This window comes from Sceloporus undulatus, unplaced genomic scaffold (assembly GCF_019175285.1).
Source record: "Sceloporus undulatus isolate JIND9_A2432 ecotype Alabama unplaced genomic scaffold, SceUnd_v1.1 scaffold_19, whole genome shotgun sequence".
Lineage (NCBI taxonomy): Eukaryota > Metazoa > Chordata > Lepidosauria > Squamata > Phrynosomatidae > Sceloporus > Sceloporus undulatus.
In genome coordinates this window covers 164171-189741 of record NW_024802941.1, presented here as the reverse complement: position 1 = coordinate 189741, position 25571 = coordinate 164171, and the positions used below count along the sequence as shown (strand labels likewise).

Sequence of the window (25571 nt, the reverse complement as noted above, 5' to 3'; positions counted from 1 at the left end):
GTTAACAATGCAAATCAAAATCTGAATTACAGATTACTAAAATCAAGCCACAACAAACTCAAATCCCAGGAATGTGCATCTTAATGTTATTTTTTTATTTATTATTTAAAATCAATACACGTATTCATTACCAAATACTATGTCATCTTGAATCTTCCATATTTTCTATGTTATGTATCAAAAAGCATCTTGATGGTCTTATCATAAATGGCTTTCTCAAAGATAAATACATCTGAAGCAGAAAGCTCAGCTCATATACTTTTTTAAAAGTGATTGAAATGTTCAAGCTCATATTAAATGCCTTTCTAGCAAAAGCTGTAGTTCAAAAATTGAAATGAACCCAAAAGTTTTATTGCTACATAAAATATCTCATATATTTACACAACAGTCAGCTTACATATTCTGTAGACACTGAAACATAAGTGCTTTGGTAATTTTTGATGATCTGAGGATTGTCACCATGATTACTCATTCTCTAAGACCAAGTCAAGGGAGGGTGATTGGCTCTTCAGGTACCATTGCACTGAAACTCCCATCAGCCCTTTCTAGTATAGCCAACAGCAAGGAGTCAGAGTAGCCAGCCAACAATATGTTGAAAGTCTTCTCTACTGTACCTCTATCTAAAACATAATTGTTTTTGACTGTTAAATCATAGCACCACAGTCATCTTATCCCAATGATTTGTTCTGTTACCCCATTTGCTTTGATATGATGGGCCAGCTCTATGCATTTCCATCTCAGAGAACAGAGCTGCCCTTCTCTCTGTTAAACTGTCCTCGCCATCAAGAGTGTACATAGGGTAGGGTACCATATTTTGGGAAGCAAAAAGGAGGACAAACTTACCAACTGACTATTTCAGACCATTGATCTTTATGACAACTCTCACTTTAAATACCCTTACTATACAAGCTGTGATAATTGCTACTAGATATATTATTAACCTTCATTCTATTCAAAATAACAATCTTCACTCCTGCTCCTCTTCCTACAGCCCCCTCACTCACTCTACCAAACTGCCATTTTCCATCAACACCATCATCTCCTTTAGCCACCTTGCTCTGCTAGCTCACTTTCCCTTTCTGGGCCTATCTCCTTTCACCCCACCACACCCCAAGTTTCTTTCTTTCTTTCTTTCTTTCTTTCTTTCTTTCTCTCAGCATCAGCGGGCAGGAGGCAAGGCAGCAGCATGCATTTGAAAAAGCCCAGGATATTTAAAAAATCCACTTGGGAAAATGATTTAGTTCTGAAAAAGATGACATGTCTGGGAAAAGGAGGACACATGGTAACACTAACAAATGGCCTCCTGGTCTGCTATGATCCTTTGCCCCTGAAGGCAGAACCATTAAGACAGGTCTACAAATCTTTGGGTTGTTCAGTTCTGTATTAGCTTGTAACAGTGAATTAATAGTTACCACTGTTGCCTCTGGGGGGGGGGGGGAGAGCATTATTTGCAAAGTAAAAGAAAACAAACAGGAGGTTAATTGTACTTAGTTGGAACAAATGTACATTTCCTACTTTCCAGCTTTGCATATCTTCCAAAATTAGATTTACAGGCATTGAATTATAGTCATGGTATTCCTGCTTTTGTGCTACATTCATTACCCTGCACTTTGCCATTTTAGTATCCAAGGAAATGGAATTGGTGTGTTTGGCTCTATGAGCTGTGCTACACTAACTTAGTGAAGGAATATTATCTACGTGGTATAGACTCTACAGGAAGTATTATGGGAGAATTTTCTTCCTTGCCTTATCCCAGTGTTTAACAATTTGGATAGTCCTGCAGAGACTATACAGTCATCTGCAATAATAGAAAATGCTTACTGGTGCAGAACCCCTGAGACAAGTAAATAAATTGCAAACAAAATAATCACATCTCTTAAGAGTATCGGTTACAAGAGAAAATGCTTCTCCAAATTTTTTTTAAAAAAATGCAAGCTATGTTTTTGGCTGTATAGTAGGAATGACTCAGATTTACCACAATGTAAAAACAATAAATACAGTAATACAATTGGAGATTTTAAGTGCACCTCATGTCTATGGTCAGTTTAAAGCACTCAGCTGAAAAATCCTAGTAAATGCTGTACAAATGCTTTCAGTTTCTCAGTTTATTACAAGGTATTTGCTGGTTTCAAATTCAGACAATGTCAGACCCAAGTCAATGTTCAGTGTTTATTATTGCAGGTCTTCTCTGTATAGCACCATTTGATAAATAGAGGACCTTGTGTCAGCTGTTGTCAGCCCTGGGCGCAGTTCTCGTCGTTCCCATGAATCCAGAGACATATCTGGGCATATTTCAGCGGAGTAATTCTAACTGCGACATTGTAATCCTGCTGTTCTCCATTGACATCCACCCACTGGTGACCTGAATAAACGGCAATAATTTTGCGCTTCCATTTCTTCTCACTGGGCTCTTTAAGGCGCAGGTAGATTCCTGATCCCGTAGAGCCAGATTCAGCATCACAATACTGGTAGAAGAGATCATTCGATTCCTCAGCTATGCTGCAGAACCGGTAGACCAACTGGCCAGATCGGTCAGTATCATATCCAGAAAAGTGGATCATGCTTCCTGGCATCATTTTACTAGCTGGGCTAATGCCCAGATCCATGTATTTCTTTTTGTGGGGACGCTTGAGCTCCAGAACTGCATAATCATAATCTACTGCAACATCTCCAGTTACACCTCTCAACCAGCCTTTGGGGATCTGAGTACTTTTAACTCTGGTCCACTGGAAGGAAGGTTTACGCTCAGATTTCTTCTCATTCAGCCCTGACGTCTTTTGTTTTCTACCAGCTCTACTGCTGCCAGATCCCCGTGGATGCTGTGTGGCATCGGCATGGCGAACCTCAATTTCCGACGTCTCCCTCTTGCTCCTCCTAGCAGCACCTCTGCGTCTCTTGCCACTACCTTTGGATTTCAGCCTCAGCAACCCCACCCTCAGCTTCTTACTACCTTTGATGTAATCTTTGCCATCGTGCACACAGTGAGCAGCTGTGAGTACATGCTTTGGAGAAATCAGGATGCCACTGCAGCCTGTGGAGATCTTGACGGCAGTGTTGAAAGGGTAGTTGGTCAGAAACCGTGTATCAGAAATGCTGAACCTGCTGTCCGTGCCATAGACCTGCCTCTTCCTTCTCAACAATGCTTTGGTGGTGGCATTTGCTGCTGAGTCAATCTCCACTCCCAGGACATTCACCTCCGTCAGGGTCCTTGTGCCATTCTCAAAGACTGTCTCATAGGAGAGCAGTTCATTCAGGTCAGACAAGTGTGCCACTGGGAGTGCTCTTTGGCATTCGATCCCACAGACTCCACTCAGTTCCAACTTGGCATCTGCTTCAAATTTAGGAGTGTCCAGGGAGAAAGTCTTTTCCTTCACAATCCGGGGTAATTTTTTTAATGACCAGCTAAGATCTTCTTCTACATCTATTCCATTAATGAGGTGAAAAGAAGGAATGGAAAATAGTAGTAACAGCAGAACACAGCCCATCTTGTCTTTGTTTCTGTTTAAAAAACACACAGATACATACATAAGAAAAGATTTTTTTTAAAAATGCAGTAAATTCATAGACGTTTCTTTCTGAAAGATAATATAAATATTACACTATTTTTGTATAATGGCAAAGACAATAAAAATGGCCACAATGCTCCTATAAAAGCAATAAACAGAATACAATAAGGTACTCATGCAAAGTTCAGTAACTTTATTTATTCTTAGATCTCTGTAATTTTGTTCTGCATTTGATTATATAAATATTTAAGTGTATAAGTCATTTGGCTGTAAAAATCTACAAGGAGTCATAAAATATTTTTCTTTCAGCTCACTCTGCTGTTAACCACATGGTGGCCTAAACTTTGGAACTGCGGTGAGCCTAGGATTAGCAGGAATACATACTGTGTTCCAAATCCATTCATGCCTCTGTATACAAGGGAAATATTGAATATAAGAAACACTGCAGAATCTCTGGGGGTGTGGGGTCAGCGTCCATCTCATACCTTTAAAATTAATTTGAAAAAGATGATGTAATTATTTGATTCAAGTCAACCTGTTGTAGCTAAACTATAATATCAAATTAAAGAAAATACTGTACATGGTGCCAGAAAATAACACAGACTTAGGACAAAGCTATATATGCAGCTGCACAAAATACTGCATGGCATTTCCACCTAAGAAGCAATATATATACGCTATTGCTTGGTGTTCTATCAGTAAATCCTCTCTCAAATTAAATATTAGCCATGGAGGAGCCCAAATTATACCAGGGCCATTCATTGCATTAGGGAACAGATTTAGATTTTCCCCAAAAGATAATACATAAATGCATCATGCTGGTGAGGTGGAGGTTGTTTAATACTTGTTTTCTGGATAACTATGAAAAGAAAAACCAAGAGGCAGGGCCTTTTCTCTTCCCTTTTCAGCCCCAGCCATCCTCCTCCCAACAGCTGGACATCTTGGGTGAAAACATAGCTCTTCTGTTGCACACTGTTTCAATTCTTCTAAAAATGTTGTAACCCACCAGGACAGCACCCTGGACACATACTTTCTGTGTGGACAGCCTTGAATGCCATACAGTTAAATCTTGGAAGCTTTCCAACCATGGTAAGAGATACTAGGTTTGCAAATCTTTCCCTTTAGAGGAGAAAAGCAACAAGTGATAATCTAAATAGCAATTTGCAATTTTGGGTTGGACTTTTAAAAAGGAAGATGAAGAAACACATTTTCACTCAAGAAATGAAGTGCAACTCTGTGGTCAACATCCACTGGACGCTGACCATAGAGTTGCACTCAAGGACCTACAAATGCTTAAAGAACCGTTTTCTCTAGGAATCTCTAGGTCCTCCATCACACCTCTATGGCCAACTGCCAGCAGATTAAAACTGCATTATTTCTATAGTGGAAATGCACTCAGACATGGGCTGGTATATTAGTGACCTACGCAGGCATAATAGAAAATTTAGCTTGCATATGTACTTGTTTGGTTATGGAGACAGAAGAAATCCACACCCGGTTGCCATAACCCGGCTGCAACTGGGCTTTTCCCGCTTTTGGCGGCACCTGCCCGCTCACGTCACGGGTGCCGCCAAAAACCGGGAAAAGCCCGGTTGCAGCGGGGTTGCGCTGCAACCCGTGGGGCCTCGCTGCCCTCCTCCTCTTCCACCTCGCATGGCCGCGCGGAGGAAGAGGAGGACAGTGAGGCTTTGGGCGGAGGAGGCGAAGGGGGAGGTGGCACCTCCTGCGCGCGGCCGCACCACCCTTCCCGCCTCCCCGCGCCCTCTTTCCCAGCCTCCTCAGAGGAGGATTCCCTTGCCGCTTGGGCTCCGCTCCCCGTCGTGATCGCGGCGAGGCCCGGGGCCCAGGCGGCGAGGGAAAGCCTCCCCTATTCAAATGTAGGACACACAAAAAATGTGTCCTACATTTGAAAATTTTGTCCTACATTTTTCCCGGTTTGGAGGTCCGGATGTATGGCAACCCTACACACCCCTATCTGCCATGATTCCCTCCCTGAGTCATCTACTTGTTGTAAAGCTGGGTGCAAGAAGTTTATGGTTTACAGCCATTCAAAAACTGTGGGATGACAAGAGGTAGCAAGGCAGCTGCTGACTGCGGGAAGAAACAAATATTCTGGATCTCACAGGAGTCTACTGGAAATCCAGGAGGATGACTGTCTTCCTAAAGCTGACAGTGCTCCCTTGCTGCCCTGCGCCCTCATTCTTCCTGGCCACTGAATGGCTGTGAAGATTGAGTGCCCAACCTGACAACAGATAAATTGAGTGCTTAGGAAGGGGAACAACAATGCAATGCACATCTTCCACTTCTTCCACACTAGTTGGCACTGATAAGTCCATTTTCACATGCCATCTCCCTCCTCATGAGTCTCACACTTCAAGAAATATGTTATGAAGATAGAAATGTTATCTCCTACAAAAGCAATAAAAATTATCAGAAAGTTAGAAACTACTGCACATCAGCAAACTGAAGGAGCCTAAATGATGACTTGTGGGAGATCATACTGAGAAGTGGATTTATGAGTCATTTCTTGCAGCCCACAAAGTTTTCCCCTAGCTCTATGGAGATGAAATACACATAAAATGCTTACAAACAGACTGAGCCAATCAACCCTGCCTGCCATAAGGAGAAGATCGTAATCTAATCTGGTATAACCTGGCATACCTGTGTCAGGGAAGGGAAACAATTCACTTAAGCATAAAGGCTGAAACATGCTTACACAAAGTGCCATTGCCACTCAGGCCGTTATCACACAACAAAAACTTCCAGGCAAATCAATGCCAATCCAATGCCATTCTGAGCCCAATCATGCGTATTCACGTTAATTCGCAAGAGATTATCACACACAATTGCTGTCATTGCGCAGTCATTCCGGGTTTGATCCTGGGTCAATCCAAAAACAGGTAAATTCGGTGAACTAGCGAATTCACAAATCTTATTCCAAGATTAATTTGCAGTCAATTCGATGTGGTGCTGGTGTGGAATGCAAGTAACAGCACCTGGGGATTAAAACCAGATGAGATGTAATTTCCTTCATTCAGTTGGCAGAATATTCAGGCTTGTATTATGTAGATTTTTCAACTTCTGAACTGGCTTTCTATCTTTTCAGTAAGAGACATCCTTTCTGATTCGAGTTATTAATAGCTTGTCTTCCTTTAAGTAGTTTATACAAGGAAATAATCAGAATAATGCTGCAACTCTTTGAAACCAGCCCTAACACTGCCACAAAGACCACATCAGCTACTGGCATTACTTTTTGGTCTGCTAAAATACATGTTCCCCAGTAAAGCAAACTCATAAAGGTAGCTTGTAATTAACCTCTGACTATTTGGCATTTGTGATGCAATGGAGCAAGTAGCACTATTGGGCTGCTTCAGCTGCAGGAGGAAAGCTTAAAAACTGCTTCTGTCCCAGTTCCTGCCTGTATCAGGGTGACCAGCTGTCCTAACCACAAAGGAGGACAAGGCACCACAAAATGTGGGACAGTCCAGAAAAATACAGGACATTACAAAATAAAAGCTAACAACACTAACATAAATATATATTGAAATGTATGACATGTCAGTAATAACGTGTCGTAGAATAGGAGGATGTCTGTCCTGTATTCACTCTCCTTTCATTTCAGAAATGGCAGGGAAAGGATCTAGAAGCAACCCCTTCCTTCACACCTGCTCAGCTGTGTTTACTAGAAGTGGAGTAAAAGCTTGTGCAGTGACTGTGAGAGATGAGTGAAGTGTGATGTTTGACAAAACAGCAAAGGCTTTTTAGAATAAGAAAAGAAAGCAGCAACTCTGTCTAGAGATGGGATGAGAAGTTACAGTTGGTGGAGTTACCTGCTTGTTACATGGTGGAGAGAGAAAAGGTTGGGTGGGGGGTGAAGAGATAAGTCATTCCTGAGAGTATCAATAAGTCTACATAAAGAGGATACAGATCAGATAAGCAAGAAGCATTCAGGTGGCCCTAAATACCTTAAAAGTCCCAGATCCCATCTGATCCTGGAAGCTAAGCAGGGTCAGGCCCAGTTAGTACTTGGATGGAAGACCACAACGGAATACTAGGTGCTGTAGGGCCATAGTCCAGAGCAGAATTATGGCAAACTACCATGAAGTACTGCTTGCCTAAGAAAACCCTATAAAATCCATAGACTCACCATAGGTCAACAACAAGTGACTTGAAGGGACACACATACAAGTATCTGTATCTACCACTGCTTCCTCCTGTAGGCACACAGACTTTGGTGCAAATCTTGTTCCACAGATGCTGGTGAAACATCAGGAAGAAACTCTGCTAGAACATGGCCACATAGTCCAAAAAACCCACAAAAAACTTGTTCCACCTTCTTTCAATAGTCCCCCCATTAGCTTCTGTCTCTTCCATATACAGTGCCAGGGTTTCCTTGCTGTTGTTTCTGGAATTCTTGCAAAACCTCCCGTGGTAGGGGATGCTAACTTATTCCCCATGACAACAGCATGGCAGTTCACTCTGTGATTCTGGGCAGCTGTAGAGCAACCTTCTCAAGCGTAGTGCCCTCCAGTTGTTTTTGGACTACATGTGCATCATAACTAGCAACTGGCTGTGCTGTTTTGGTCTCATGGGAGCTGTAGCCCCAAGCATCTAGAGCAGTGATTCCCAAACTTTGGTCCTCCAAGTATTTTGGACTTCAGGTCCCAGAGGCCCCAGCCAGTTTGACCAACAATTAGGAATTCTGGGAGGTGAAGTCCAAAAATCTGGAGGACTAAAGTTTGGGAACCATTGATCCAGAGGGAAGAGTGTTGCAGAGAGGGTGGGATTTATGTTGCTTTCCCGATGTTGGATCACAGCATTCCTCACCATTGACTACGCTGGCAAAGGTCACCTGATTTCCCATCCCTGCTTTAGAAAAATGCTCAGCTCCCCAAAGGAGCATTCATGCATTGCTATAAGCATTTTGTTGCTCTGACCACCCAAGATAATAAATGATGAGAAAGGAAAGAAGAACCTGGACTGAACCTGTGTGGTTAGAAAGGATTCAGTTCTGAAAAGCAACCAGAGGATTCTGCATCTGTTTGAACCAACTCAGAGAGTGATCAAGGGTGTGCTAGTAAATACTTAGTGGTTTACTGTTATTGAGTAATGGTATGGAACTCTTTCCTCTGTCAGCCAAATCTAAATATCATTTGGAAAAACGGCAATATTTTGTTTAAACTAGATTTTAGGTGACCACTAAATCATCTTGTAAATTTAATATTTAATGTGATAAATCAAATTTCCTTTTAATCCCCTCCCCCTTTTTTAAACCATTTGGAAGGCATTGAATTGATAATTAAAGAATACAGCTTTTCTTCATTTTATTTTTCCTTTCGTCATAAATGCTATGTAAGCATGCTTTCAATGCAGCCACCAGAGGGCACAAAAATATAGATGTATCCAATAATGGGCTTTATGTAGTCTCTAGAAGGATGCATCTATATATTTTTGTAACTCATAATGTCCTTAGCACAAATATACTGATTAATACATGGTGTCTAGCCATAGCTTAGTCTAGGAGCTGGTGGGAAATCATGAGCTCCTGCAGAACTTGTGGATGATAGCCAATGTGTTGTTTATGTGTTGGTATGATTCTTATATTTGTTAAGGTTTTTTATCTGTTTAATATACTTTTCTATGAAAAGATAAAGAGATGTGCCTCAGTGACTTCACAGGTCTTCCTACACTGGACAGTGTAAGGGGATGAGTGCTGACAGCACTAACCTTAAGAACTCAGTTGAGCCATCACCAGCAACAGAGGAAAAAACGGGGGAGACTTGTTTGCCAAAAGTAAGTCTTTCTCTCCTTGCAGCTCAGTGCAGGGAGAGAACCTCTGGAAGAAATTTGTCTTCCATCGCCAGCCACCAATCAATCATATGTTAAGAGTCTAGTTGCCATTTGCTCCCCTTTAACCCCTGGGTTGCATTCTCCCACACTTGTAATGGGGACACAAATGACTCATGCACAAAGCTCCTGTGACTCATGGGCAGCTTGTGAGACACTATTCTGAAAACACACCACTCTATTGTACTTAGAAGGCAAGTGTAGGAAGAAGGAGAAATTGAATTGGCCTATAAGGTCCTGAAAAAATTTCCTCCACAGAGTCTTATGAAATCTTAATAAGCACACCTTCAGATACAAATTGACATTTATCCTACTATTTATATCACTGAAATTTAAATTAGCAGTAATATATGCATTGTTGTTGTTGAAGTGTGCCTTCCAGTCATTTCCAACTTATGGGGATCCTAAGGCAAACCTATCACAGTGTCTTCTGTATCTGAGAGGGTGTTACTCACTCATGGCCACTCAGTAGATTTCCATGGCCAAGTGGGGAATCGATCCCCAATCCCCAAAATTCAAGTCCTATGCTCGAACTACTACACCAGACTAGCTCTCAGTATATGCATAACAGTATCTGACAAAAGAGTACCTATCAGATGTTGCTGTTTCTTCCAAATAATTGTGGGTTTTTCTTCTCCAAAAGTATCTTCACCTACAGGGGACTGACTATAATTTAGGTGCTTTCAGTCTTTCTTCACTAATGGCCTTTGAGAATGATTGGAGAGGGGTGACCAGGGTTACTTTGCAGAAATACGTAATTGATAGCATGGTTCTAAATCCCACTAATGAGAATATGCTGGATTATAGAATAGCTGGACTTCTATTGGGTAGTTCCAATGAGAGCAGAACCAACTGAAGAAATTATTAGCTCTCAGAACCAAGAATGAACCAAGTTTGTTGTGTGCTTTCAAGTTATTTCCAACTAATAGCAACCTTAAGGAGAACCTATTACATGTTTTGGGTGTGTGTGTGCCATTGCCATCCTCTGGGGCTAAGAGAGTACTTATGAATCTGGAGACCAGGGTTCAAATCCGTTTGGCTGCAGGGTAACTTTGGGCAAGTCATACTCTCTCAGCCTCAGAGGAAAGCAAAGGCAAATCCCTTCTAAACAAATCTCACCAAGAAAAACCTGTATGTAATAGGCTTACCTTAGAGTCGTCACAAGTGGGAAACGAGATGAAGGCACATGACAACATCATGAATGGGATTTCTGTGCATGTGAAGTATATCTTGTGCCATGAAGCCAGGAAGTGGGAATCATGTTGCCCTCCTGATATTGATTAATTTGAATTCCCAACATTACATTCCTTATCTATTTTACAAACATTTCTCTTTCTTTCTGCAACCATTCTCTTCTCCTCTTTTCCTTTACTCTTTATCTTTCCATTCTTTCTCCTTTACCTTCCCATCTTACCCTAGTAAGGTGTTATTTTTTTTCCTAGTATCCCAATGTGGTGATTCATTTGTGTAGAGAATGATCAGCTCTACTCATTACAATGAGTAAAATATAAGGAGCAGAGAACAAGGCACAACAGAAACCATCTATGGATTGTGAAGTCAAAGCTTTTGTGGCTGGCATCCATAGTTTTTTGTGGGTTTTTCGGGCTCTGTGGCCATGTTCTGGAAGAATTTATTCCTGTCGTTTCACCTGCATCTGTGTCTGGCATCTTCAGATGAAGATGCAAGCCCCAGATGCAGGCAAAACACCAGGAATAAATACAAAATCTATGGGTTCAAAGACAGCAAAACCACGCCCTGGGAGACAGCATGGTGTAATGGTTTGAGCACTGGACGATGACTCTGGAGACCAGGGTTCAATCCCAAGCTTTGCCATGAAACTCACTGAGTGATCTTGGGCAAATCACACTCTCTCAGCTTTAGGAGAAGGCAATGGCAAGCTTCCTCTGAACAAATCTTGCCAAGAAAATCCCAGGTTAAGTTCATCTGTGAGTCTCCATAAGTCTGATATAATTTGAAGGCACACAACAACAACAAAAATAACCGCTCCCTAAGTATCCACCACATCTTAGCACCAAGAATATAGAGGTTACCTGTGAAGCAGTTGGAAATTAGCTTTGACATTTCATATATGTTCTTTGAACTAAGCAGGTGATACAGAAACCAAAGCCCAAAAGACCTGGAGGAGACCCACAGCCACAGACTGGCTCTCCATTAGAGACTCATCAAAATCCCTTTGTCCTTTGCTTTAAAATTCAGGATAACCACTCTTTGGAGTTTAAAGTCTACTCCCTTCTCTTTCAACTTCCCTTCCTCTTTCTTTTCAGCTCCTTTCATTTATTTAAACAAGGCAGAGAGCTGAAAATCAAATAAGTAACCTTAGTAAAGAGACTTTTGTGATTCCAGCGCACAGCTTGTCAGTGCTAGAAGAGGCAATCTGGATAAAATTAGTGTCAGTTTTCCAAAAAGGAAAGGCAGGGCTGGTTCTGAACGTGAAAGTTGGCTGTTGCAAAGCAGAGCAATCTCTCACACTGAGAAACCTGTACAGAATCACAGCAGGCTCCCAACTCAAGGCTTACCTTGTGTGCCAGTTAGGAAAACAAAATAGGCCTCCCTCCCTAGGCACAAAGCCCTACCTAGGATTCAGCACACCAGCCAGAAATATCCGCACCCTTTCTCAGGCTTCGCCTTTCCGCAATCTAAGGGCAAACAGTTTTAGCTCCAGTCTTCTCTTCCCACGACTGCCCTCCTCCTTAGCAGCCACAAAAGATGCTCCTTTCGGCAGCTCCTCCAATGCTGTCCAGCATCTTTCCAATTGGAGGAAACTCAAGCTCCAAACCCTGGACTCCAAAGACTGAAGCTAAAACTGTTTGCCTTTAGATTGCAGAAAGGCAAAGCCTGAGAAAGGGTGCGAATATTTCTGGCTGGTGTCCTGGCCCCAAAATGTTACACAAATTTCAGTGGCTTCAGCTGAGTTCCCCAACGCCTTTTAGTGCAAGTGCAACTTGGATGGTCCACTTTGGCATGGGTCTAGTCAGTTTCATGCCATTAATGCTCAGGTTAAGGGTGCATCAAATTGCACCATACTCACTTGCACACACACACATCATACACACACACCACACACACACACACATATCTCTATCTATCTATACACATATACCATATATACATACATACACACCATATATATGTGTGTGTGTGTATACATATACAGTATACTATATGTATCTATACACATACATATATACCATACACACACACCATATATATATATATATATATATATAATACACACACAGAGAGAGACACCTATACATACATCTTTTCAGTCGGAGTCTTGAAGGTCTGCTGCCCTGGGGGGGGGGGGGGGCTCCTGAGAAGCCCTCTGCTCTGCCTTTGGCTCTTGACTGAGGCTGGACCAAGGCTGCAATGCTGAGCCTCTCTAAGGCTTGCCTCTTCTTGGCCAAGGAGACAATGGAGAGGGACACAGGGGCTGAGAGCTGGGCTGCAACTCTGGAGCCAACTGGAGGCAATGGAGAGGGGCCCAGGAAGACCCCTGGATCGCCTCTGGCAGGCCCCCCTCTCTCCGCCAGGGCAAAAGGGGGGAAAGGACCCTGTGATGGGTCCCCGAGAGCCCTCCGGGCCCCGGCCCAAGAAAAGCTCCCAGGAAAGGCTCCTCTCCTCTGGGCTACACAAACTCTCGCTCCGCAGGGCTCCAAAGGGAGGAAGAGGAGGCCCTGTTGCGATCCCTCCCGGACGGAAATGGAGGACAGGTCCTGGGAAAAGTTGGGGTTGGAGATCAGGAAGACTGGGTTTTTAGTTTTTAGAAGTCCCTGAATCTCCAATGAAAAAACAAATACCAAAAAAATAAAGAAAAAGGCGATCAAGAATCCTGGGGTGCAAGGCATGCAAGAGACCCCCCATACACACACACACACACACACAGACACACACTTTCTCTCCCTTGGCTTGCCAGCCCTCCCTGCTTGCTCCGGATGGAGAGGTGCAGAGCCCAGCATCCCCCGCAGCCTGCCTGCCTGCCTGCCTGGCAGCCCTCCTACCTCCAGAGGCAGCTCGGCAGGGCTCCCGGGCGCAGCAGAGGCAGCAGCAGCAGCAGCAGCATCCCTCCTCCTCGTCCTCCTCTGAATGGCAGCAGCAGGAGCAAGAGCACCAGAGCCAGCCCTCTGACTGCAGCGAGCCTCCGGCAGACGCTGGGGGTCTTTGCCAGCCCCGATGGGCGGAGGAGGAGGAGGCCCGGGGAGGCGGGGGGGAGGCAGCTGGAAAGAGACCAGGGCTCTAAGCACTGGAGACGAGGGTCAGACACTGCTCAGTCCAGGGACTCTCCAAGACAAGGGGCTCCTCCATCACTCCTGGAAAGAGAGAGGGCTTGGCTCCAAAGGGAGGGGATTGGGGACCCCCCCCCCCAGTCATGGACAGAAAAGGAAATGTTCCCCCAATGACAGGACATGCCCCATAGGGAAACATTAGGGAATGCTTGCCCTAGGGAATCATTGGAGAATTCTTGCCTATACTTGCCCATAGGAAACATAGGGGAATACTTGCCCATAGGGAAACATGGATGGATTCTTTTTTTGGTGTTGAAAGTTCTATCAACCCAGCCTCTGTATTCAATATCAGCAAGTATTCTCCATTGATTCTCTATGGGCAAATATTCTCCTATGATGTATAATTTCCTTATAGGGAAGTAGCAATAGCAACAGCAAGTACATTTCTATGCCACTTATCAGTGCACTGAAGCACTCGCTAAGCAGTTTACAAAGTGTAAGCTAATTTGCCCCCAACCATCTGGCTACTCATTTTAGCAACCTCCTCGGAAGGATGCAAGCCTGAGTCGAGCTTGAGCCCTTTGGCTGATCTTAAACTCGCAACCTTGTGGCTTTGAGTGAGTGGCTGCAGTTCAGGCATTTCACCCCTGTGCCCAAGTAGGTCCCGCTCAAAACATTCCTGTAAATATAAATCCATGCTTCTTAGTCAGACTCAGAATGGAGGACGTTTGGCAATTCTTCCTGGACAGAAAAATAAAAGCTAAAAGCACTACTGCCAACGAATCCCAGGTGCTGGGGGCTATATTTCTGAAGAAGGAACTGGCAAAAGCATCTCTGGGGATTCCTTACCTAAGAAAACTTATGAAATTCATGGAGTCTCTGTTGGCAACATGAAGGCGCACCTGCCAACACAATATCTGGATGGAGAATTAAGTTCCACTTAAAGGAACAGGAGGGGGGTTTGGTAAAAGGCTAGTAGAGCTCTGGTGCCTCAACAAACTTCAAATCCCAGGATTTTATAGCATTGAGCCACAGCAGTAAAAGTGGTTTCAAACTGGATTGTTTCTGCAGTGCGAATGCAGCCTAAAAGTGTGCCAAACAGCCACCTTTTTCATGGGTGGCTGAGATAGAGACACCTTTGTTTCATTAACAAAGATATTTTAAAATATTGTATAAAATTACCTTCAAGATGAATGTACAGTATAAGTGTATATGAAACATAACTGGATTTTGTGTTGAGACTTGGGTCCCATCACCAAGATCTCATTGTGTATATATATATATATGGAAATATAGGTATTCCAAAATCGAAAAATATCCAAAATCCAAAAGACCTCTAGTCCCAAGCATTTTGTATAAGGGATACTCAACCTGTCATAAAACCAAAGTGTCAAACAACTAAATTTTAAAATGAAAGAGTTTCCAAACCAAACAACAGAAGAAACAAGAAAGTATGCTAATGCAAGCAGTTGCGTTGGGGACTTGCGCTTGTGGGTAATAAAAAAATTAGCTACTTTTTTAAAAAAAACTGGCGATAAAAGAATTCAGAGTGAGTCATTCTTTCAAGTCATGGTCAGATACCTTTCTTGTATTTGAGAGGAATAAGACTTTCATGAGCTTCTATAAAATGGACTGTGGTTGTGGAAACAAATGACAGTGGTCAGCCTTTTATATATATATATATATATATATAAAACACATGGACACATCTCTCCACACAATTTAATTATAAGCACAGACAATTGCATAACTTTTACTCTCTTTTTACTAACACAGTCTGGAATCCTATTGGTAACAGATGCATTATTCCTGTGTATCTTCTGTTATGGACTTTGCAGAAGGAAGTATCCAGAACCTTCTTTATGTAATGGCTCCCTTAATTTGCGGCCTACTTTCCTATTGCCAGCATGCCCCCACCCACATGGCTTCACACATCCCCAGCTCACTGCAACCTACCTTCCTAGTGTGCCCCTCGCAGGCCATTTAGTGGTTATGGGACATGACGGTTGGATGCACACAGGAAACTTCCTCCTAAGATCTCCAGAGGACCCCTACAACATCCAAGAGCAATTGCAGAAACACAGGCAGCTCCCCACCAGTTGCTAAAAGGCTGTGGGTGTGCATGTGCCAGTAGCAGGAGGTTTCACAGAGGTGGAGGTATGTCTGTGTGCAGAGGTATCCTTGGGGGAGCTTTATGTTCTGCCAAGCTCATCCAGGATTTTGACCATAGTGAATTGCAGTATGCATTTTCCTCCTTGATGAGTGGACTAGTAGGAAATATATCTTGCTTACCTCTGACTGCCAATGCTGTTAATTCTATAGCTCATCTTAAAAAGGTACAGTATTCCCCTCTCCTATATCTGTCCTATTTTTAGGGTTTATGGGATCAAATCTAATTAAGTGCTGCATCAAATAGCTATAAAATTGGCCGAAGTCATATTTGCATTTGGTCAAAAAGTAGGTGACGTGACCGTAGGTTTTGTGTGTCTCAGACACATACACATACATATATATCCAAGGGTGTGTTCCACAGTAGGTGTTAAATGTGGAATCATCATGCTTTTTTTCTTAGCTCATTATCTTTTTATGGGACATACGGTAGCCCATGATTTCATTTTGTCATTATCATCCTGTATTTTCTGATGCTGTTTTCTCAGTCTGTAGAAAAGACTAGTATTTTGCAGAGAGAAAGTAAGAGTAGCATAGTTTCTGCAGGTGAAGAGGGTAGGGTTTGAGATGGCATAGGAACCCATATTAGGAAAGTGAATCTATCACTGCTTACCATACATCCTCAGATTGTGTTCCAGTTTATGTCTTGATTTAAAAAAAAATTAAATAGCATAAAGCCTCATGTACTAGGATTTTTTAAAAAGAAGAATCACCTTGCATTGTGTGAATTGTGCAGTATTTTTTTCACCCCAATGAGAATTCCAGTGCATTAGTATTAGGGTAAAGGTTGTAGTTATGGTTAAGATTAATACTCTCAATGAAAATTCAAATGTTCTCTCTAATGGAATAAATTTTTATTTCCACTACAGGGGGCAAACCTACTGACAAGGCGATTGCATGACTTCTGATTACTGTACCATGGTTCATCAGACAGATAGGAAGCATCCTTTGTCACAATATATTACATTGGCAGGGACAAAAAAGGATCACAATGGCAAAACCCCACACATTTTGGTAACTGGCTTAAATCGGGGGGAACTGTGGCCAAATGTACCAATGACAATGTCCCAGAATGTCTACTTCATATGTCTAGTTCTGTGTGGTTCCCGCAATAAAATTTTTCTCCTTCTACCCTGGCAAATTAAGGTTTAAAAGTCTCTTCTGGTAATTTGTGTTTTAAAAAAGCATTATGGCCTGAGATCCTACATCAAGCAGCCAAAGCATTATGCACAGTTTGATGTTTTCCCTTATGGCCAGGTTGAGCTGGGGGAAGAAGGACAGTTCAAAGGCAGAAAAAACTGCTGGTCAGGGCTGTGAGGGGAAGGGAAATGAGAGTGCTCTTCTAGAGGGGAATGCACCTTCATTTTCCTTCCCTTTCAAACCCAGAAATGTGCTTTTTCCTCTTCTGAACCCCCCCCCCCCCACAAGGCTTAACAGCCAACATGGGAGGTTTTGGACAGTGCACAAAGGACTATGCAAAGCCTTGCACCTTGTGCAAAAAGAGACATATGTGAGTATAAGTCACTAGCAGGATCTCACCCATAGTATTATAGCACAGTAGTGACAGAACACCATGTTACAAAAATTAAGACTGTACCAGTATGGTATTATGGTGCTAGCTGTGTTTTTCACTTTGGAAAATAAACGTATAGAACTAATTCACAAGTGAGCAATTGTGGTCTTCCTGAGTTTTTGGACTGCAACTCCCATCATTCCACATGATTGGCAGTACTGACTAAGGTTGATGGGAAGTGTTTTGTGGCAATTTCTGGAGGAAGCAGAAGTTGGCCACACCTATGCTAATTAAAAGAATAATTAAAAATACACAGAATCATAAAACCTTGCCCATTATAAGGTTTGTAGAGAATGTCTTCTGCTCTTCAGACGGCTCTTCAGTGACAATATAATACTCTGTACTATATACAGACAACTATGGGACGTAGGTGTTAAAAACCACGGGAGACAAAGTAGAGTTTTGTGGGATGCCAAAATGGAGTCTTCAAGAAACAGAGTAATAGTCCCCCAGAACTTTATTCGAGAATTGGTTGTCCAAATAGTAGTAGAAGTGGACCCATAATGAAACACAAAGATCTAGCCATGTTAATCTGTAAAATAAGTATGGACAGAGCTCTTGTAGCTTTTGTAGGTTTCAGCCTACCTCCTCAGATGCCATTAAATGGATCTGAGGAAGTAGACTGAAGCCTACAAAAGTTCATGCTACCAACTTCTTTCTTTCAGTTAGTCTCAAAAGGTGCTACAAGATCTCTTCCATAGTAAAACAGTACTCCCCAAAGGATGCCATGATGAATAGTACTGAAAGCTCCTGAAAGACTGAGGAGAATCAACAGAAATGCATGCCTCCTATTTTATTCCCAGCAAAGATCATCCCACCAGTTAACTAAGGAAATATCCATGCTGAAACTGGGGTCTCTTTCACATGGAAGAGGCAAGCGTCATTAAAACATGGTTAAATTGTGGTAATAGTATGATCAGGGGGAAGAGTATCACACACCTGCTCACTTCTCCTGTTCATGTGCCGTGTATAAACTGTAATGGACTAGTCATTGAGTAATAGCGGAAACTCCTGTTATTACCATTATTACCCAATGACACGTCCATTACAATTTAAGCAAGGGACACAAATGGGTGAAGCATGAAGGGATGTGATCATCTCCCCCCGATGGCGCTATTACCATGATTTAATCATGTTTTAATGATGCTTGTCCCGTGTGAAAAAGTCCATGAGCTTAAATGCACCTCCAGTGGCTCTAGAAACTGGATATCACCCAGAAATAATTTCTGTTGTCCAGTAAACACCCTTGTCTCCAGATGGGAAGTTGGCTGCAGGTCTGAAATTATTAGGGTCTTTTGGATCCAGGCCCAGCTTCTCCAGCTGTCTTTTAAAAAAGAAATTAGTAGCTGGTGCATCCTCACAGAAACATTTAACATAAATCAAGCCAAGTTATCAAGCCAAATCAAATTGTTATCAGCTAAGAAGAGCATACATCAAGAGCAGTGGTGATTTTAAGAATTGGTGCCTCTACGTAGGCAAATCCACCAGGATTCTCATACAAGCTAAAGGTTTTAGACTGTTTTCAAGGAGAATCCCAGATATAAATGCACTAGTAATCCATCTGGGAGTTTTCAAGTGCATGGATCACTGCAGCCAGATCAGCCTTATTCAGGATCTCCCTATACCAAAATACCATACAAATATGTAACATGTACTTTGCTGCTTAAAGAAATGGCTTGATATTGCTTGATTTCAGTTTTTAATGTAGATACTCTTTACTGTGAGTAGTATATCTGTACACAATGCCATGTTTACATGCTGCCATTCAGTGTGTGGATATTTCAGCAAGAAAACCATGTGCAAGAAAACTATCACAAATTCCAAGATATGTGACATAACTCAAACCAGTCATGATAGTGGGATTTTGTCTTGTGTGAGAGAACAGTTTTATTTTGGCAGCACAAGACATCTGGGTCTCTCCTGCACTATGCTTCTTATTGGGCCCTGAATGCCTATCAAACATAGAGACATGTTGTTGTGTTTCTCTTCGATCATGAATACAAAACATACAGTATTGCTATAAATACCTAATTGCTGTTGGAATTATTCCAGTAACCAAACCTAATCCTTTTCAAGTAATTTTATCTTACTAGAAGCTGAATGGACCCTTGTGCTGTCTTAACATAGTCTCTGCAATTGACCTGACATCATATACTAATAAACAGACATTTGCTTTGTAGTGCATTTACACAACCTAATAGTCTTTTTAAATTCACTTACAGAAACAACAACAAACAATTTACTCCCAAAGCCATTCAATTTCTCATAATATTATTCTTTTTTATTGCAGACCTGATTGCATTCTAGCAACTTTGTGCCAAAAGAAATTATGGTAAGCAAGAACTACTGCTTTTGCTTTCAAGTTATGTGTGAAGAATACTGTAGTTCGTAAATTACTATATACCAATTTTGTTCTTAAATCCAATTTGTTAGGGATGATTTTTTAAAAATATAGTAATTCAGCAAAAGTCATATATTTTTTCACAGGTGGGTTTGAAAGTTAAAATACAACCATCCAAGAGTACAGTGTACTACAGTAAACATGACAATGAAACGGGCACCTCCTCTTCAGATCAGAGTGTGTGTGTGGGGGGGGGGGGAGTGTGTAATCCAGTCATGTGTACTTATAACTCAGGCTCAGTGGCATTACTCGGGGTGCCAGGAGAGGACCCAGGTTCCTTTTTTACTTTTAATTTCTAATTTACATTTTTTAAAAATTTAAAAATATTCTTTTAAATTTTTCTTTAAAAACATCACATTTTACCAAATTTTCACTTTAACCACGTGAATTTATATATATGTAAATACATTCAGGCTGTGCATATGGTATTGTAATTTAAAAATATTGTAATTTTGCTAGTTGTTTTTGTCACAATTATTACTATTACATTCAGTGATATATTGGAATTTCAATTTATGAGTAAAACAATGAAGAAATAGAAACAGTAAATGAATTCTCATACCTGGGATCAAACACTGATAGAAATGGAGACTGCAGCCAGGAAATCAGAAGAAGATTAAGAATGAGAAGGACAGCTATGAAAGAACTAGAGAAGATCCTAAAATGCAAGGATATACAACAGAGCACAAAAGTTAGAATCATACAAGCCATTGTATTCCCTATTGCCATGTATGCATGTGAGAACTGGACAGTTAAGGAGGAGGATAGGAGGAAAATCAACTAATTCGAAATATGGTGCTGGAGATGAGTGCTAAGGATTTCATGGACAGCCAGAAAGACCAACAAATGGGTCCTGGAGCAGATCAAGCCAGAAATCTCCCTAGAAGCCAAGATGACAAAACTCACATTGTCGTACTTTGGACACATCATAAGAAGGCATGAATCATTGGAAAAACAGTAATGCTAGGAAAGGTAGAGGGAAGTAGAAAGAGAGGAAGACCGCATGCAAAATGGATGGGCTCTATTAAACAGATTATGAGTATGAGTTTGCGGGAGTTGAGCAGAGCAGTGGAGGACAGAGGGTCTTAGAGATGTCTCATCAGCAGGGTTGCCATGGGTTGAGATCAACTTGAGGGCAGTTAACAACAAAATTAGTATAAAAATTACTAAAGATTCTGTATGGGAGGTGGTCAGTGGGGGGAAGGATAACGCCATGAGTTACCATACCGAGTGACACCAACCCGAGTGACTCCAATTCTCTGTCCCACTGTGTTCAAGAGCACTCTCTGTCCCACTGTATTCAAGAGCACTATCTTCCTAGTAATTTTTGATAGCATTGCAACACATCAAGTGCATTGACGTTCAAGACTCAACGCATGTTCCAGTGAATATGGGATGACTATAGTCCAGAACACAATGCAGAAATAATCCAGATTGAGACTGCCTTATCTGCCCTGGCTCAGTGCTAGGGAGACTTGGGAATTGTAGCCTATTGTGGCATCAGAGCTCTCTGACAGAGAAGGCTAGATGTCTCACAAAACTATAGTTAAATTGCATTGTTTTATACTTGTTGTTTGCTGCCTGGAGTCCCTTTATTGGGGGAAAGGTGGGATATAAGAAATTATTATCATTATTATTATTATTCCCAGAATTCCCTAGCACTGAGCCAGGGCAGTCAAAACGATCTCAAACTGGATTATTTATGCAGTGTGTTTTAGACCTATGAGCTGTGATCATCACAAAATAATCTGAATATATTTGGTTGATTATTCTGAATATTTTTGTCAAATTAACAAGGATTATCTTTCTTCTTGACAAATCACAGAGGGCAATGGGCATAATAATCATATTCAGAGGGCCATTTGATACCACTGAACTGATGAAAGCCCCCCCCCCCCCCCCTGTGATGTCTGCTGTTGGAATCCAATCTTATAAGAATCCACACAGAGTCCAATCTTCATGTAGGAGCAGTAAGTTTATTCATCCTTAGGCTACTGAGCACAGCCAGTCCCAGGAGAGTGAGATGAGGAAGAGAGAACAATCAATCCCTCTCCAACCCTCTTAATAGTATATCTACACTACAGCTGATATGACTAAGGGCTGTGTCTTAAAGGTACCTTACATCACATCTCCCTTTCATGGAAATATAAAAACAATTATACACTTTAGAAAATAATACATTGTATACAGAATTTTAAAAACATAAGTAGAAAACCTAAATACAAAGAATACAATATTTCTCATTGACCTAACTTACACAAATCATAAAAAGCCACCTTAGGGCCAAGGTGCATTTTCAAGGAGTATATCTCTCTGGCCTAAACACTGGTCTACCATATGATGTTATATATGTTGGTTGCCTATCTGTTGTTGATGTTTGCACCTCATCATTATTCTCAGAATAATGAGTATCCCCACCATATCCATTGGTTAATGCATCTGGTCTTACACTTCTGTCTCTGATAATTTCTGGCATCCGTTTTCTTAATTGGCGTCTATTACGCCGATATATCCTACCATTAAGAGTTTTTATTTGGTATGACCGTGGTTGTTTACATCTTTCTATCACTGTGGCAGGAAGCCATCTTTCCTTGTGGTCATTAGATTGCATCCAAACTGCATCTCCCTCTTGTAATGGTTGAAGTGATCTAGCTGTTCGATCATAAAAATGTTTTTGTCTTTGTTGAACTCTTTGTAGATCCTGATGCACATTAATAGGAATCTTAGGGCATAATAAACCAGTTGTTATGGGAAGTTTACTTCTCAACATCCTGCCCATCAACATTTGTGCGGGCGAATATGACAACCCTGTGACTGGTGTATTGCGATATTCCAACAATGCTAGATGTAAATCCCCACCAGCCTTCTTTACTTTGTTCATAAGCTGTTTGATAGACTGAATTGCTCGTTCTGCCATACCATTAGATTGTGCATATCCTGGGCTGCTAAAGCATTGTTCAAACCCCCATTCTTTAGCAAATGTTTTAAATTCTTGACTAGCAAATGGCATGTTATCACTCACCACTATTCTTGGTATCCCATGGCGAGCAAACACAGACTTAAGCCTACAAATTACAGTTTTTGCAGTTTTATCAGGTAGACTTATTATTTCTGGATATTTTGAAAAGTAATCAACTATCAACAGAAATGGACAACTATCCTGTTCAAAATATCTATCCCCACCTTTTCCCATGGTACTTCAGGGATATCATGTGGTTTGAGTGGTTCCTTTTGGTTGTTTGGAGCAAAACATGCACAAACACTACAGCTCCCCACAGCCATCTCAATATCTCTTGACATACCCGGCCAATACATTAATTTCCTTGCTCTTTCTTTGGTCCTTTGAATCCCTTGATGGGACTCATGAAGTTGTGTAAGTACATTTTGTCTTTGACTTGTTGGAATAATCATTCTTTCTCCCATAAAAAGAACTCCATCCTGGCACCAAACATGATCTTTAACTGGCCAGAAAGATTTTGCTATCGGACTTACAGCTCTCATATATTGTGGCCATCCTTGATCTAGGTATGTTTGAACCATCTTAAGCTGGGGATCACATTTTGTTGCCTCTTGTATTATACACACTTTGTCAGGATGCATTGCTAAAGCATTCACCTCATGTATTACTTTCTCATCTCCCATGGAATGCTCTTCACTAAAAGGAGGATCTACAGTGGCTCTTGACAAGGTATCAGCCAGATACATAAGTTTACCAGGGGTATATACAATATTAAGTTGATACCTTTGAAGCTGCAAAAGCATTCGTTGCAATCGCGCAGGGGCACTGCCTATTGGTTTTTTACAGATTGACTCTAAAGGCTTGTGATCAGATTGAACTAACACAGTTTTACCAAACACATATTGATGAAACTTTTGTACCGCATATACAACTGCAAGCAATTCTTTCTCTATATGTGCATAATTTTTTTCTGCTGAATTAAGAGACCTTGAGGCATAGGAAACTGGCTTATTTAGTCTGGGTGCCTTCTTAGCTGAAGAGTGGGATATAAATACTCTAAATAAATTAACTCAGCAATTAAATTAATACATTAATAATTAATCAGTGATAATTAATAAATTAATAAATTGAGTGATTCTCACAATCCTTTTCTGTTGGCTATGATGGCTAGGGCTGATGGGAGTCCAAATCCAGAAATGTCAGGGATAGGGGAACAAGTTGTTCATTATTTCTCAGGAGTATAACTGCCAACATTTCACAGATGAAACCTACAACATGTTTGGCCAAGCAACAACAGTGTGGTGAAGATGGCAAAAGTCATTTATGATGAAAAACACACAAGCTAGGATGTGCCACAGTAGTTTGCATTTGCCTGAGCCTACTGGGAAGGAGAAGAGTCTACCTATCCTGTACCCCCACCACAACCAAATTAACTGAGTGCAAACTACTTTTGCACTTTGAATTCACTTTGAGCGATCGAAGTAAGCCGAGGACAAAGGAGGAAAATGAGGGACATTGAAGCTGGGATATTTTTAAAACAGCTGAAAAAGTAGAACAGCAGAGGATTAATCAGGAGTGTATTTGCCAAACTGAGACATAAATGTAAATGCAAGAGAAATAAATGTACTTCCAAGTAGGTCGTACAGAATTAATGATGCCTCTCTGTACATGTGATTAAATATGAAAACATTAATGAAGGAGATACAGCTGCCTTGATATTACAATCGGTTTCTTTGATCAAGTGATATAAGTCCATGCAGTATAAACCTAAACACATGCAGAACACCCATTGAGTTCAATGGAACACACTTCCAGATGTTTGTAGGACAACAGCCTTCAAACTTTAAGGAAGAGATTTGAAAAATACAGTGAAGTACCGCATCCGTATTTCCCACGAGTTTGGTTAGTTTTAAAAGAATTTCCCTCATAATTCCTTTATAGGACCAAATTAGGCAGCAGAGTCGCAGATTAAATGAATTCCAGTGCATAAGAGAAGGTTGTTTACACACATTCCTTTCTCTCCCACGTGTGTTATGAAGAAAGAAATAGTATCCCAACTCTGCACTCCAAACAACTTCACACTGTAGTTTTCATCAAAGCTATAAGAAAGGCCAAATTCACCCAAATTAAATCAGCATGGATTTGATGTCTTAATGGGTTTAGGGACAACACAACTGTAGATTTGAACACAGCAGTCCTAAACTCTGATGTGCAACAAAATGAAGAAAGCTGAATGCCACAAATAAAGGGTCACCATTATCATTTATTTATGTTACTGATTTTTATTGTTTGTATATTCACTTATTCAGAAAAACATTCAAAACCATATGAGAAAATAAAAGATATAAACAAAATATAAAATCCATATGAAACCATAAACCAGTTCAATGATATGGTTAGTTCAGACATCTGTCCCCATACCATAGTTGCCTGATTCTACATAAGAAGTTTCTAAGTGGAATGTCTCACAATGCTAACCATAAATCTGATGGGAGAAAAAAAGATAAGTAAAATGTGAACTAATAATAAAATTGATGGGAGGAAAATGGTAACTGTAGCGAGATCAAAAATCCCTCTATTCCATGGATTTTTGGAAAGGGCAGCCCACCCAATGTTGCTGGAGTGCAGCGCCCATGAGTGCTGGCTGCCATAGCCAATGGTAAGGAATACTGGGAGTTATCGTCTAACAACACTGGGAGGGCTGCATTGTGCCTATCCCGGATCCATTCCCACAGTGTTATATATGCCTTCATTCAGAAGACATTCACACAACCCATTTAATATTTCTAACATTTGTGCATTAGCTGTCACTTTGAGACTTCAGAAAGCCAAAAGAATTTATCTCGTTAAAACAATGGTCCTAATTCCA

The 25571-nt window shown here is 41.2% G+C and overlaps 1 protein-coding gene across 2 annotated transcripts; it reads right to left on the bottom strand.

Moving 5' to 3' along the window:
- Positions 1-530: 530 nt before the first annotated feature.
- On the bottom strand, positions 531-13421 carry LOC121917459 (inactive serine protease 35-like). 2 transcript variants are annotated; one of them, XM_042443441.1, is made up of 2 exons: positions 13376-13421; positions 531-3498 (listed from the first exon to the last, which is right to left on the bottom strand). In XM_042443441.1, the coding sequence occupies exon 2, from the start codon at positions 3483-3485 to the stop codon at positions 2235-2237; it is 1251 nt and encodes a 416-aa protein (XP_042299375.1). In that variant the 5' UTR covers positions 3486-3498; positions 13376-13421; the 3' UTR covers positions 531-2234. The 2 variants fall into 2 exon arrangements, with proteins under 2 accessions (XP_042299375.1, XP_042299374.1); XM_042443440.1 differs by lacking the exon at positions 13376-13421 and adding an exon at positions 3891-3982.
- Between the last annotated feature and the right edge of the window lie 12150 nt (positions 13422-25571).